This window comes from Acomys minous, assembly GCF_964271855.1.
Source record: "Acomys minous genome assembly, chromosome: 13".
NCBI lineage: Eukaryota > Metazoa > Chordata > Mammalia > Rodentia > Muridae > Acomys > Acomys minous.
This window is the reverse complement of record NC_140495.1, coordinates 84,767,910-84,781,280: the sequence shown is the minus strand read 5'-3', so window position 1 is coordinate 84,781,280 and position 13,371 is coordinate 84,767,910. Positions and strand designations below refer to the sequence as shown.

Below are 13,371 nucleotides of genomic sequence, written 5' to 3'. Positions count from 1 at the left end.
AAGAAGGAGGGGATCCAAATGAGCACATGAATGCTCAACTGTTGCTCTTTGCTCAGTTTCTTCCAAACCTAAGAAGAGACTGAAGGTTAGACCACATCTGGGTTTGAGTAAGTTGCCTGATGAACACATCTTGTGATGAATTCTCTTAAGAATTCCTTTCTGTTTTGCTGCTCTAGCCGGGTTTAGGGTGTACGAATCACAACGCCAGAACCGTCGGCTTGCTTTGACATTTTTAATGATGCAATTCTGACCGTTTATCCTCTGTGGCGGGTAGAAAAGCAGAAAAGCTCCAGAATATGAACTTACAAGAAGAACACTGGGGAAGAAGAGGGCCTAAATGTCCTTAGACACAATATGCATCTTAGATTATGGTGCTTATGTCATTGCCGAACACAGCATGGGAACTGTTATGTTGGTGTGTGTGAAGTGCTGGGGACATTTTGGGTTCCAGCTGTGAGCTTCCACGTAACCTGTGGGAGTTTCCTTTCTCCTGCAGCACACTCATGGCAGCTACCGTGCAGCTTTCAGCCCCATGAGGAGATTTAACCTTAAAGGCTCAGTGCTGCCCTAAGTTAAGTGGGCATCACAGGCAGTCTAAGTGGGTACTGTGCCTGGCAGTCACAGCCCAAATATTTTGGCCTCATTTGGAGATGTACCTTAGCCATGGCTTCTCCTAAAATGAGGAGCCAGGGTAGTACACACTCATACTTTTGAACCCATGGCTCAATGTAGGTTGTAATATCATATTATACAAACAAATTTTAGGCTCTTAAACCTATACTCTTCCTGCTGCACACTGCTGCTGGGGTCCACAGCATTACATGAGTCAGCAGAGTGCAGGAGCCCTCTCTATTACCAGGCCAAAGGTCATGGAATTCACACTGAGTCCATGTTGTTATTTCATTAATAAAATATGACCCCACTGGTCCAGAAGTATGAGGGTACATTTTTTTTCTATTTTGCAAATTGCATGCAGATAAAGGGATTCCTTTTGAAACTACAACCTCTTAATGATAAATAATTTTTGATTTACTATACATAACAGTAGTGCATTTCTTGTTAAAACAGCAAGCTTTTTTTTAAAACCAAAATGAGAAGAAAACATTCATTTCTTTATAAATAGTTTAAGTAGTTTAAATACATATTTCATACCAAGGATATAAAAATAGCTTCTTTTTTTTTGATAAATAAAGACATTTTCATTTACATGGCAAATAACGTGCGGGTAGCTAACCACTGGCCACCAGCTCTACTTGACTGATTGTCTAGGAGATGACATGCAGTGATAATTGTTCCTCTGCCTTCGCAAAAAGGAAAACAGATCAGCAGGAGCTGTGCACTCCCGAGGCCAACAGTGTTATGGATATTGTTCAGGAATGACAATCAGGCACTCAGGAAAAACCTTTGCTGCACTTCACAAAAGCCACGTATGACAAAACTAATCCCCAAACTCTTTGTCTGCGGATTCTATCTTCTCAGACCCTCGGGGTCTTTGGATGGTTACCAAAGTCTGTCAAACAGACCAGTAAGTTAATACCTGTACAGAAAAGAGTTGATGCTTCTAAGATCTAGAAATTGTTTGCTACAGTATAAAGGTGGCCTTGCCTTTTTTCCTGGCTCCTTGGCCCCCTTCCTGCAGAATTACCAACTTTGCTGAGACTCCATGCCTGCTAGAAGCCTCAAAGGCAAACTAGAGCTGTCATGCAGCAGTGGGTTTGGCATTGGAAGCTGCCTGTATGTGCTGATATCATACATTTATGGCTTTGCTGTCCTTTACATCTGCTGTGCTTGTGACAACTTCTACGGGGAAGTTCTCCGAGGGTTCTGTAGAGGCTGACATCATTGCTTCTCGGTCCCAAGAGCCTGGTAAGTTTTCCAAACTGAAGGAACTCACAGGTCCGTGAGTGATGCTACCCTCCTCTGATCTACTTGGGAGAACCAGGTGCAAGGATGTTTCTGATGAGGAGCACACAGAGGATGAGAGAGTGGCTGAGATGGACTGCAAAGGTGTCAGTGTGGTATCAGAATGGGGGGAGATGCACCTTAAGAACTGCAAGTGACCTTCCTGGATAACCTGGCAGCGGGCAGGGGAATAATCAAGGTTTGGAGAAGGATGTGGTTCACTGTCTGCTGGGTTTTGCTCGTAAAGTTCAGTTCGTTGAGGGCTGCTGCCCACCGAGGATGGATCCACACTCCAGATGTCAGAGGTGACATTACCATGACAAAGCTGTGCTCCACCTGCCTGCAAATGTAGGCAAGGCTGGTGAGCACTCCAGCTCACCCTAGTCTGTAAACTTTCTCTGGAAGGACACATCGGGGTGGGATGCAGAGAACAAAATCGTGATGGCTGCTGAGGTGACAAGATGTTTTCCAGAAGTTGCATGACGCTTCTCATATCTTTACCTAGTTGGGAGACCTCCTGAGTCAATGTTGTTACCTGTGTGGAGAAAGCAGAGCCAACAGCAGTGGTCAGAGGTACACAGAATGGACAGGCTTTGCAGCAGTGAAGACAGGAAGTAAGGAAGCTAAGCAAGTTCAAGGTGAGGGAACGGGCTGGGCTTCTAGATGGATTTATACCTTGATCTAAAGCCACATCCTTGCTGGAGGACTTGGAGAGATGAGTGTGCTCAGGGGTCCCAGCCAGTGACTGGGGGTATCACTGCAAAGAATTAGGGGAAAAATCTATCTCCTTTAACACCAACGTCGACTTCCACTTCCTGAGAGTAGATGGGATGCAGACTGGCACACAGATGTCACTAAGTACTTGGAGGGGCAGATATCATGTGCAAAGCACCTGGCACACTGAGTCTATGTTCAGTGTGCTGCCTCAACAGCAGCTCTTTTGGCTTAACATTTTCCAGCTGAGCTCTTGTAACTACAGGTCCAGAGCCAAAGGGATCTTCATGAAAGAGAGGGTAGGGAGAGCCCTTATCAGATTTCCTAGTGGGAGAGTTCTTGAGGAAAACGGAAGTTACAGAGTGAGGCAAAGAGAAAGAGACCTATGAGGCAGTTAGCCTGAGGCACGCTCTGTGAAGACCCGAGTGTCCTGGGATCTACCACGTAGGAGGGACCTTGACTGAATTGTAACCAGATCGCACTGTGTCTGCTTCACACGTTTTAGAGGTGACTCATTTAGCATTTATCAGATTCTCAAAGGAGACAGTTCCTAAACACAAGAACCACGGAAAATATTCATATAAAACAACAGTAAAATCCACTGACAAAGTTGTTTTCCTAACATCATGTTTAGATTAAAACAGCCACATCCACTATCATCACTGCAACAGAGACCACTAGAGGAGGGAATTTGGTTTGAATCTGTGCTTTCTGAAGTATTTACTCAGCACAAGGAAGAGTCCACTCACCCAAATAGAATATACACAAATTTCCACTCTTCGTATTACCTAACATTAACACAATATTGTAATGCCCTGCCGTCTCTATTTTAATGCCTTATATCTAATGACAGTGATGTTGTGATTTGTCTTTATGACCACAACCCACAAAGGTTCCAAATGAAGCAGTTGGAACTCCGTATAAATGGCTTCAGGATCTAAACAGGACAGTTTCAACATCAATGATACCAAAACCAAGACTGCTGTTTTGGCAGGCTTCTTTATCTCTTACATGCGCATTTTTAAATGTGTATATACCCAGGTTTTGTACAAGCGCAAGTGCAGAACATACCCCTTAAGCCCTCCACTCTCCACTTTCTCCTGTGTTAGTTCCTTTGGTGTCCTCAGACAGATTTACCTTCACTGTCTATATGCTCCTAATTCATCCAGTCCACTTCCTGGGAGAGTATCCCAAAGCTGAATCTTCCTTTCAGCCCCTACAGGAGGTGGCACTGCTCCAACTCAGGAATTTAGAAAAGTCTAGAAGGAAGTCAGTATGTGATTCCGGCCACCAACTGTCATCATGTTGGCTGAGATTGTAAGACCAAAACCCTTTGCACTGGTGTCAAACTGCAGGGAACCAAACACATGCCGTGTGCTGGTATAGAGCTGCAGGGAACCAAACAAATGCTTGCCTGCCTTGTTTTCAGTGGATCTTCAGCTGCTGGATGCTGAGCATTCCTCCCAATCTCATGATGGAGTGGAGCGGCGCGTGCGAAAGAACTAGCAAGTCCTCCAGCTCACACCTACTGAGTGTCCCGGGACTCTTGCCCCACAGATGTGCTGAAGGTTCTATTAGATTTGTTAGCTCCATTTTCAGCATTTCAGGATATAGTCTGCCACCAAATGGGATGGCTGAAGGGACATCTAAATGGCCCTCTCTGTGTGGGCATCGTGAGCGAGCCTCTTCCTGATTCCCACTCACCTGGATTGGTGGATTAGCTGAGCTTCCAGCCAGGATGCTCCCACCTCATTCAGGACTGGATAAATACACAGCATTTGAGGACTGATTTTGGATTTTAGGTATATTCAAAATTACAGTAGTCAGTGAAAGTTTTAACAAGTTTCTAATGATACATTTTCATAATCAAAGTAACCAAACATACTAGGATAGGCAGGGTTTCTTTAGAACACGGAAGCCCAGATGTAAAATGATGTTTTATTTTAAAAATAAAAATTTGTTTTAGTTTAGTTCACGTGTGTGTGTGTGTGTGTGTGTGTGTGTGTGTGTGTGTGTGTGTCGTGCATGCACATGTACATGAGTGTGTTGCCCTCAGAGTCCAGAAGAGGGTGTCAGATCCCCTAGATCTGGAGTTGTAGGCGGCTATGAGACCCATGCCATGGGCTGAGAACTTAACTCTTATTCTTTGCACTCTTAATTGCTGTACCACCTTTTTGGCCCCCCAAATGGTGTTTTTAAGATCACTTAGTTCAAGAAAAACATCTTTGGTCTAGAATTCAGCCCTTATCCTTTGCTATGTGTGCACACGACAAAGGAGCTATTATTTCTGATGGAGTTGGAAGATGCTAGCTAATGTGCTTAGAATCTCTACGGAATACAGTGGCATAAACCATTGCTTCACGGGTAAGAGTTATTTAGACTGTCAATTCAACGTCAGATAAGTAAATAGTGTAATCTCAAATACAATTCCAGACTGATTAAACAGTAAATTCTGTTCAAAGCAAATTATACGAACAACAACAACAACCACCAAAGATTTGCTACAGGATAAACACCATAATTCAGAATAAATGCATTCTAACTTTCAAAATAAAAAATTCCCATTTCGTAAGAGCCACATTCTTGACATCTAACTTATACTGTACAGTCAACACAACTTCAAGGCCATGCACTCTGAATGTGGACTCACAGAGTTGACTGGCTCCAGGAATATAAGCACATATTCACTGTCACAAAAGGCAAATTACTATCTTAGCTGGAACTAAAAACAGCATGGAAGTCAAGAAAATAGAGCTTTCAGATGATGTGAGGGAAGATTTCCATCACTGTGTTCCTGGGGGCACGCCCCTGCACCCTAGTAAAATTCCATGAAAGAATTAATCCTTTTTAGGTAAGGGATCTCTCCCTTTGGAAGGACAAAACCAGTTGCCACAAAGAGAGACAGCATTTCCTGAAGGCGGGAACCTTGGTGGCACTGATGAGGGTAGCAACTTCCACAGAAAATACAGTAGGTTTTATTGCAGTGGTGTGTGCTGGTCCCCGCTGGGTTTGCTGACAGAGTCTATTCTAAGATAGGGAAGACACTAGTCTTGATCAAGTATAAGAAACAAAAAGTTTACTTTTAAGGGTGAAAGAATCAAGTTGCCACCCGGTTTAAAAAAAACCAAACAGAATTGCCAATAAAGGCTTTCGGGGCTGCTCTCTGTCTAGGAGTGCCCAGGTACCGAGTTCTGTCCTCACCATAGAACTTAGCTCCAGAGCATTGTGAGGAGAAGTGATACAGCCAGGCAGAATCATCCTGGCTAAGTGAAAGTAAGCTTTCCTCTTACTCCAACAGCAACCTAAACTCCTTACATATTTTTTCTACCATTCATGTTAGAAAACATAATCTTTTCTTCCAGCAGCTATTACAGCCTTCAGAAGCCATACCTCAATTCCATCATTAAAAAAAACAAAAAACAAAAAAACTCTGTACGCAGGGAGGCTATGTTGATATAGATCTCTGATTTAAGGTGGGAGGATGGGTAACAGGAACATTACTTGATGTGTGTTCGCTATGTGTACATTATTTTTTTATCAATCCATTTTCTCTTCTCCCCTTTTCTTTGTCTCCTCTTCTTTTTCCTTTTATGAATATAAACTTTGCAATCTGAAATTTAAAACACTTGGCCAAATCAGTTCACTATCACCATCTACACACCAAATTGCTCACAACCAACATTTCCTCCCTTCCTAAGTCCTGTTAGAAAAGGAGAGTGAGGAAAACATTATCTGTGCTCCCAAGTGACTCACTTCTCTATTCCAGACACCAGGACATCCAAAGACTCCTCCTTTTCTTTCTTTCTTTCTTTCTTTCTTTCTTTCTTTCTTTCTTTCTTTCTTCTTTCCTTCCTTTCTTCCTTTCTTCTTTCTTAATTTTTTTTTCCAGGATCATGCATAACCGTCTCAGTTCACCAGGGCCCTCCAGGCATGTTTGCAATGCCTCTGCTGTTCTCAGGCATCACCTCTTGTCACACACCATGGGACAACAGACTTGGTAAGAGTGATAATCTACACACTGACCTTGACCTGCATTGAAGGGAACTACTAACTTACTACAGCTCCCTATTTCTGCCATGTCCAGGATTCCTTGGAACTCTGTGTCATTGTTGGCCTACATTTTTAGAGTGCCTTGTTTACTGCTGTTGTGTTTAACCACTGATGTACTTTTCCCTGTCTCCCTCGCTTCATTACATCATTTTCCTACAGGGGTTTGGATGTATGGCTTAAACAATATTTTAGATGGAAAACTCTAGTCCTTATATAATTGGTTTCATGTTAGGATCCCTAGTGGCTAGATTTGATCATGGATACCGAAACTAAGCATACTTGAGAATTTCTGCATGGCAGAGAATGCTGATCCAGAAGTCAGCACAGAGGAAAGGGCAACCACGGCTAGCTATGCAGCTCTTCCTCTGCATCAGGATGAAGAAGCAACCCAGCACTGTCGACAGGGCATGTAAGAAGAGCCTTGAACTTAAGCATGGCCTGGTGTGGGTGACATGTGATAGCATAACAGTTGGTGCTAGTGGAAACTGAGATTTAAGACTCTATTTCTCCAGTTCAAAGTTTGAGGAAATGCAGGCAGCCAGGATGGGGATCCTCTATCAGGGATGTGAGGTAAAATATAAGGATATGCAAGTTGGTGTTGAAGAGAACTGAACAAGGTACCTGTGTGGGCTGAGTGCAGGGAGGGCAAGGACGTGACTGGATTCTGAAGTGGCTCAAGGTTCAGTGTAAATGTTGCCAGACAGCAAACACCCCAAATTTTGTGTTGGTAGATGGGTAGTGAGACTAGGAGTAAATTTCATGATGAATTTCTTAACATGTGTTTCTAATTTTTTTTAAAACTAAGTTTAAACTTTTTTTCTACTGATTTAAACTTGTAAAGACAGAAATAATTATTACCAAGCTTCTAGTAGGTAAGAATATTGCATGTTCTCTGAATGTCTCATAAGAGTATCCAGCATCTAAATCTTGGAGATTTTGAAACATGCAAATTATTATTTAAGAGGTCCATCTGTGTGGCTGTCCCCTGTTTCCCCCTAATATCAGCAGACACTATCATATACTGTATTGTGGCTTTGGTTGCAAACAGATTTTTTGCTGTTGTTGTTCTGGTGTGTTTATGGTATGTGCTTTGGGAACAGGGGTGCAAACCAAAATACACCCTTCACAGCGCTTCTCGTTTCTGTGAAATAACTCTCCTTCTGCACGTTTTCTTTTTCTGAGTCCTGGCTATCACTATGGACCATGAATTCTGAAGCTTTACTCTGTAGGCAGAGGAAAACACCAAACGTGATTTTCATTTTTGGATATAAGTGGACAGATAGCGATGCGTCTGGTAATAAGCTGCTTAGTGTGAAGAGTTTTTCACTTGTCTCAGTTTTTGCCAAATATACGAATTTTCCTGCTAGACACAATTTTCTTGAATCCAGGGATACTAATTGCACCAAAAGTCTTCCCTGAAGCACACACACACACAGACACACACACACACACACACACATACACACACACACACACACACACCACACAGACACACACATGCATGCACTATGATTCAGATAATTAAATGATCTTTCACAAAAGTCTTTGTTGTGTTCTGCATTTATCATGAGATTTAGACAAGTTCAACCCAACTCCACAAGCAGGCAAGACAATAAAGATAATTGGCAATCCTTTCACCCTTGTGGCTGTTGCTGTACGGAGAACTCCAACACAGTTGACAGTCTTCTGTCTGTCAGCTAAAATGGTAGTCATACTTGGTACTCACAGACATTTCATCCAAATGAAGCTCTCATTCTTTTGACCAGAAAAAGCTTGTGCATCTTTGTCTGCAGCTAGAGAGATGAGAAAGTTGGCCTGGCTTGGGCCACATGGGGTTAGTAACCAGGGCTTTTTTTTTTTTGTAGGTGCAGCTGGTACCCATCATGTTGCATTAACAGAAGCACCATGAACCATTACAAAACAGCCAGTGGCTTTCTTCAATGTGGCTACGTGAATGGCCTCATTGAATTTCTGCAAGCTCTGGTCTTTGGATATGTTTATCACTCCATCGGCATCATGGCTGTTCATTATTTATCAATCCTCTGGTTTTGGTTTTCTATGGCCAAGTATGATTGGTGTCTAGACTGCTGTTTGACTGAGAGATGCTTATGCTATTAGCAAACATGAAGTGCAGCTGTCTCCTTCCAGATGCTCAGTTGCATACAACATGCACATCAACCTGATCCCAGGGAGAAGCCATTGCGGCACTCAGAGGTCTACAGCAGCGGAGGAGTCCTGGGACTCTGCACTCTGAGACAGTAAGCTCCTGACTGACCCAATATCACTTTTGTTTCGAAGAGTCAGAGAATTAGGTGCCCCTCTCTGACATTTAAAAATTCTTTTTAAAGTGACAAAGCTACATATTACCTGAGTGTGGTGGCATATGCCTATATTTTCATTGGCTCTGAAAACTGAGGGAGGAGGAGCCTAGTTCACTATCTTAGCAAAAACCTATCTCAAAATAAAATTAGAAATAAAAGTTCCTGAGTTTTATCTTAATGACCACAGAGTTCCTGGCCACATGTGTAAGGCAATCAATTCTAGCTACAGTACTGCAAAAAAAAAAAAAAAATCACACACACGCACACACACACACACACACACACACACACACACACACACGATGGAGACTGAGATGTGTATTCACTGTGCAATAACTATTTCAAGCTGATTAATTATTTATAGATCACTTCACATACTTAACATTTTTCATGGTTAGGACATTTAATATATGGCACATGCTCAGCTATAAACCAACAGTGCATCTCCTGAGCTTACCTTGCCAAACTGAAACCCTGCGTCCTTTGCCTACCACCCCAATCCTCACAGTCCTGCTAGCCCCAATTCTGGTCTCTACTTCATTCCCAATTCTCACAGGATTACACTCTTTGGTTAACACCTCAGTATTGCTCTGTCAGCAAGAGTTCAAAGCTCTGTGTAACCCACTTCTTTTTTTCTGTCCTGTTGGCGAATCTATAGGTGGCATTGAGCTGTGTTAGGAAGTAGATAGCTCTCAGTGACTTTTTAACTATGAGGTTCGCAGGCTTGGCCTTGAAGGGAGAGATTAGAAGTGCAGTGGGATTCAAGTCTAATTATGTTCAACCATATAGTTTGCTTAGTTGAAATTATTTTACAGAGATGTTTCTTTGCATGTTATATGGCTTCCCTAGTTACTACAAGGAAAATTGGAAAATGTGTGGTTTTGCCTTTCCACCAAATCAGTGTTTAAAAATTAGCTTATCTGTTGACTCCTGAAATTGACCAACTTGTTGCTTATAGATAAATATTAGGAAAAATCTACAATTCTAGGTGTAGTAGCATTGTGACCCACTACATTTATTATTTCCACAGAAACTGCCATCTTTGACAATTATGCACATATTGTGATTACCTTGGAGACTGGCACACAACATAACGACAGTGAGGAGAGGCTCCCAAAAGCCTGCATCTCCCTGAGGATATATGTGAACAACTAACAGTTTCTGGGAGAAAGAGAATTTTCTTCAGTGGCATAGCATCTCCTTAAGTTGCCCACACTCATGTAAGTAACTTCTTGGCTGTGTTTCCCCATGCTTCTATAAGTAACCCCTTGGCTATGCTCACTATGCTCCTGAGGGCAACTCCTTACCTTTTCCCCTGTAAATAACCTTAACTGAATTCACTTGTTGACCCAGACAGACTTAGGTGGAGTTATTGCTTTAGTCTGTGGTTGATACCTCACCTGGGGCAAATAGTCCTGATTGTCTTTTCAGGTAAAGCTGGCCAAATAATAAGCTACTGTATTGTCTCAGAGAGTGTAGCAGCATCCAAGTATAATCCGCAGTCTGCTTATCTCTGCAAGTGAGCCATGTAGAAGAAATCCATTGACTAGATGCCATAGGAACTTTTAAGGTTCAGGAACCCATCTCAAAACTACTAAGACAGGGAAGGATACATTAGACAGACATATTGGACTAAGTGAAAAATAAATTATTAATTATAAAGTTGCTTCTCTAGTAGAACCAACAGAATAGGATGCTTTGGAATAGATACAAAGAGAGGCAAAACTGGTAACTGCTTAGAAAAACCCTGCACACATAAGAACATCTATAGATTATGAATAAGATCTCCAGATTGCAACATTCCTCACCAGGGTTCATTTTCAGAAATCAAGGGAACATCATTGAAGAAGGGGCAGAAAGAATGTAAGACTTGGAGGTGGGAGAGAAGTGCTTTACAATGTCTTCTTCTTTACAAGTGCTTTACAAGACGCCTCCTAAGTGGGAAGCTGTAGGCAGTTGGTGTCCTTAAGGGATGACTACTTGTAGGTGGACCATGCTCCAGTGGATGGCTCCATACTCAGGATCATATGGGTAGCACAAATTGAAGGTGCAGGGTTATTAAATAAAAAGGAAGACAGTAAGTAAGGGGTAGGAAGTAGAAGGGGACCTAGGAGAGATTAGGGGAAAGAATGGGCTGGAATACCTTCAAGATACATTGTGTGAAATTCTCAAAGAATTAATAAAACATATTTTGTAGAAGTTCAGCATGGAGTGGGGAGGGGCTCACAAACTCCACTCCTACTTGAGAAACTCTTGGCAGTTGATGGCTGCAGGGGGAGGGACAGTCACTGTGTGTTGGGAGTGTGGCCAACTGTAGTATAATACCAAGTCTATGTGCATATATGGGCATCATTAGCTGGACTCAGTTGGTTAAAATAAACAAATAAACAAATAAACAAATGAGTGATCAAGTTGGGAGAGAGATAAGAAAATATGGTCAGTCGTTCTGGGATCAGTTGTGGTTGAAATGATGTAGATACATTGTATACATATATGAAAATTTCAAATAATAAGAAAGATTAAGAAAGCATGTTGTCCTCTTTGTAGAATCGGCTGTTTCTAAAGTTGTCATGAAGCCTTGGACTGTAAGAGCTATCTTGAAAAAGAAAACTAAAGATGGAGGACACTCATCTTCCCACTCTGGAACTTACTACAAAGCAAAGTAATAAAGACAGCAGAGAGCTGGGATATGTATAGATGTCATCAGCAGCAGAATGTAATTTAGAGTCCAGAAATAACCAGGCATCGTGGTTTATACATGCTGTCCTCCCAGGGGGCTGAGGCAGGAAGATCACTAGGTTGGAGCTATGCAAGACCCTGACTAAAAATTAATCTCAGAAATTAATTTCAGTGGTTAATCATAATTGTTAGCTTCACTGGATTTAGAGTTGCCATAGAACCAATCCTTTGGTGTGTCTATGAGGATGTATATAGAAAAGATTAACAGTGACATGGGTGTCACTGTCCTACGGGCTGGAGTCCCTGAGTGATTAAAAGGAGAAAGCAAACCTAGCACCTGCACTCAATTTTTCTGTGCCTCCCGACTGGGGATGCAATCAGCCACCTCAGCCTGCTGCCACCATGCCTTCCCCTTGAACTGCAAACCAAACAAACCCACCTTCCTGCCCTGGTTGGTATCTTGTCAGATATTTGGTTGTAGCAATGAGAGCAGTGACACATGCATTAACCTTCACAATCACAACCCACCTGAGTTATGAACATAGTTTTAGACCTTTCATCTGGAAAGGCAGTTGTTTTAACCAATGGTGCTGTGAAAACCAAATATTCACATACAAATGAAGCCAAATGCACAACTCATACAATATGTACAACTTAACTCAAAATAGATCAAAGGTGTACAAGAGACTATTATAATGTAAAATTCCTAGAAGAAAACAGAGGGATGAATATTCATTATGCTGGTTTTCTTATAGGTATGGCCCCCAAAGCACACAAAAAATGAAGACAGATTGGCTGTCTATAAAATCAATACTCATGTGCTTCAAGGAAGTGAAGCTTTGATCTACAAAATGAGAGGAAAAGCGTGCAAATCATGTGCATCAAAAGAAACTTGGTTCTGTAATATATAAAGAACTCTTAAGAGTCAATAATAAAAAGACAACCCAATTGAAAATGGGAAAAGGATGTAAAGGGACAGGTCTGCAATGAAGACAGATAAATGACCAAAACCCAGGCAAAGGTCCTCAGTGTGATCAGCTGTCAGGGACTTCTAACAGAAGGAGCCAGTATCTAGTTCCCAGGTATTAAAGAAGCCACTGTGCTTGACATACAGTGTTTACATTCTTAAGTTCACATAGGAACTCCCTTTGTAAGTTGTATTACCCGCTCATAGAAGAACAGTATGAGATTAAGGCAGACAAGCCCTGTGTTGAGGTAACCGAATATAGATCCAAGCATGTGCTCCCTCCGGGACAGCTTTTCTTTTGCAGCAGTGTTTATGCTTTGTGCTCACCGGGCTGAGGCAGTTTTTCTTTAAACCCTTTTGCCATAACAACTTTCTGGGTCAGCCAGAGTTGAGAAACTGGAGCACACGTAGCATTTACCTACAAACCTCTTCAGAAACGGCGTGCTCGCTCGATGCTCACAGCCCATGGCCCCTGGAGTGTCTTTTCATTGTTATTGTCAAAGACTTTTCTTAGATTTACTCCACTATAAAGCATGGGTGACGTCACTAAAGCAGGCTGATATTGGTGGCTGCCCTACATTTTAAAAGTTCCTTTAAGTGCCCTGTGAATGTAGGGTAATACTAATGGTATGCTTTTTCTGACTTTTAAAATGTGTTTAACCAGTTAATTATGAAATGTATACAACAGGGAACAATATGTGCATGTACCATATATATATATATATATATATATATATA

The 13,371-nt window shown here is 41.9% G+C and overlaps 1 protein-coding gene across 1 annotated transcript in view; it reads right to left on the bottom strand.

The window, feature by feature from the left end:
• Nucleotides 1-242: 242 nt before the first annotated feature.
• KCNH8 (potassium voltage-gated channel subfamily H member 8) overlaps nt 243-13,371 on the bottom strand; it is a 367,339-nt gene continuing 354,210 nt past the window's right edge. The window contains exon 16 of the mRNA XM_084753676.1: nt 243-2,437. Coding sequence (XP_084609802.1) covers nt 1,748-2,437 — 690 coding nt within the window. The 3' untranslated portion in view covers nt 243-1,747. The remainder of the gene's footprint in view (nt 2,438-13,371) is intronic.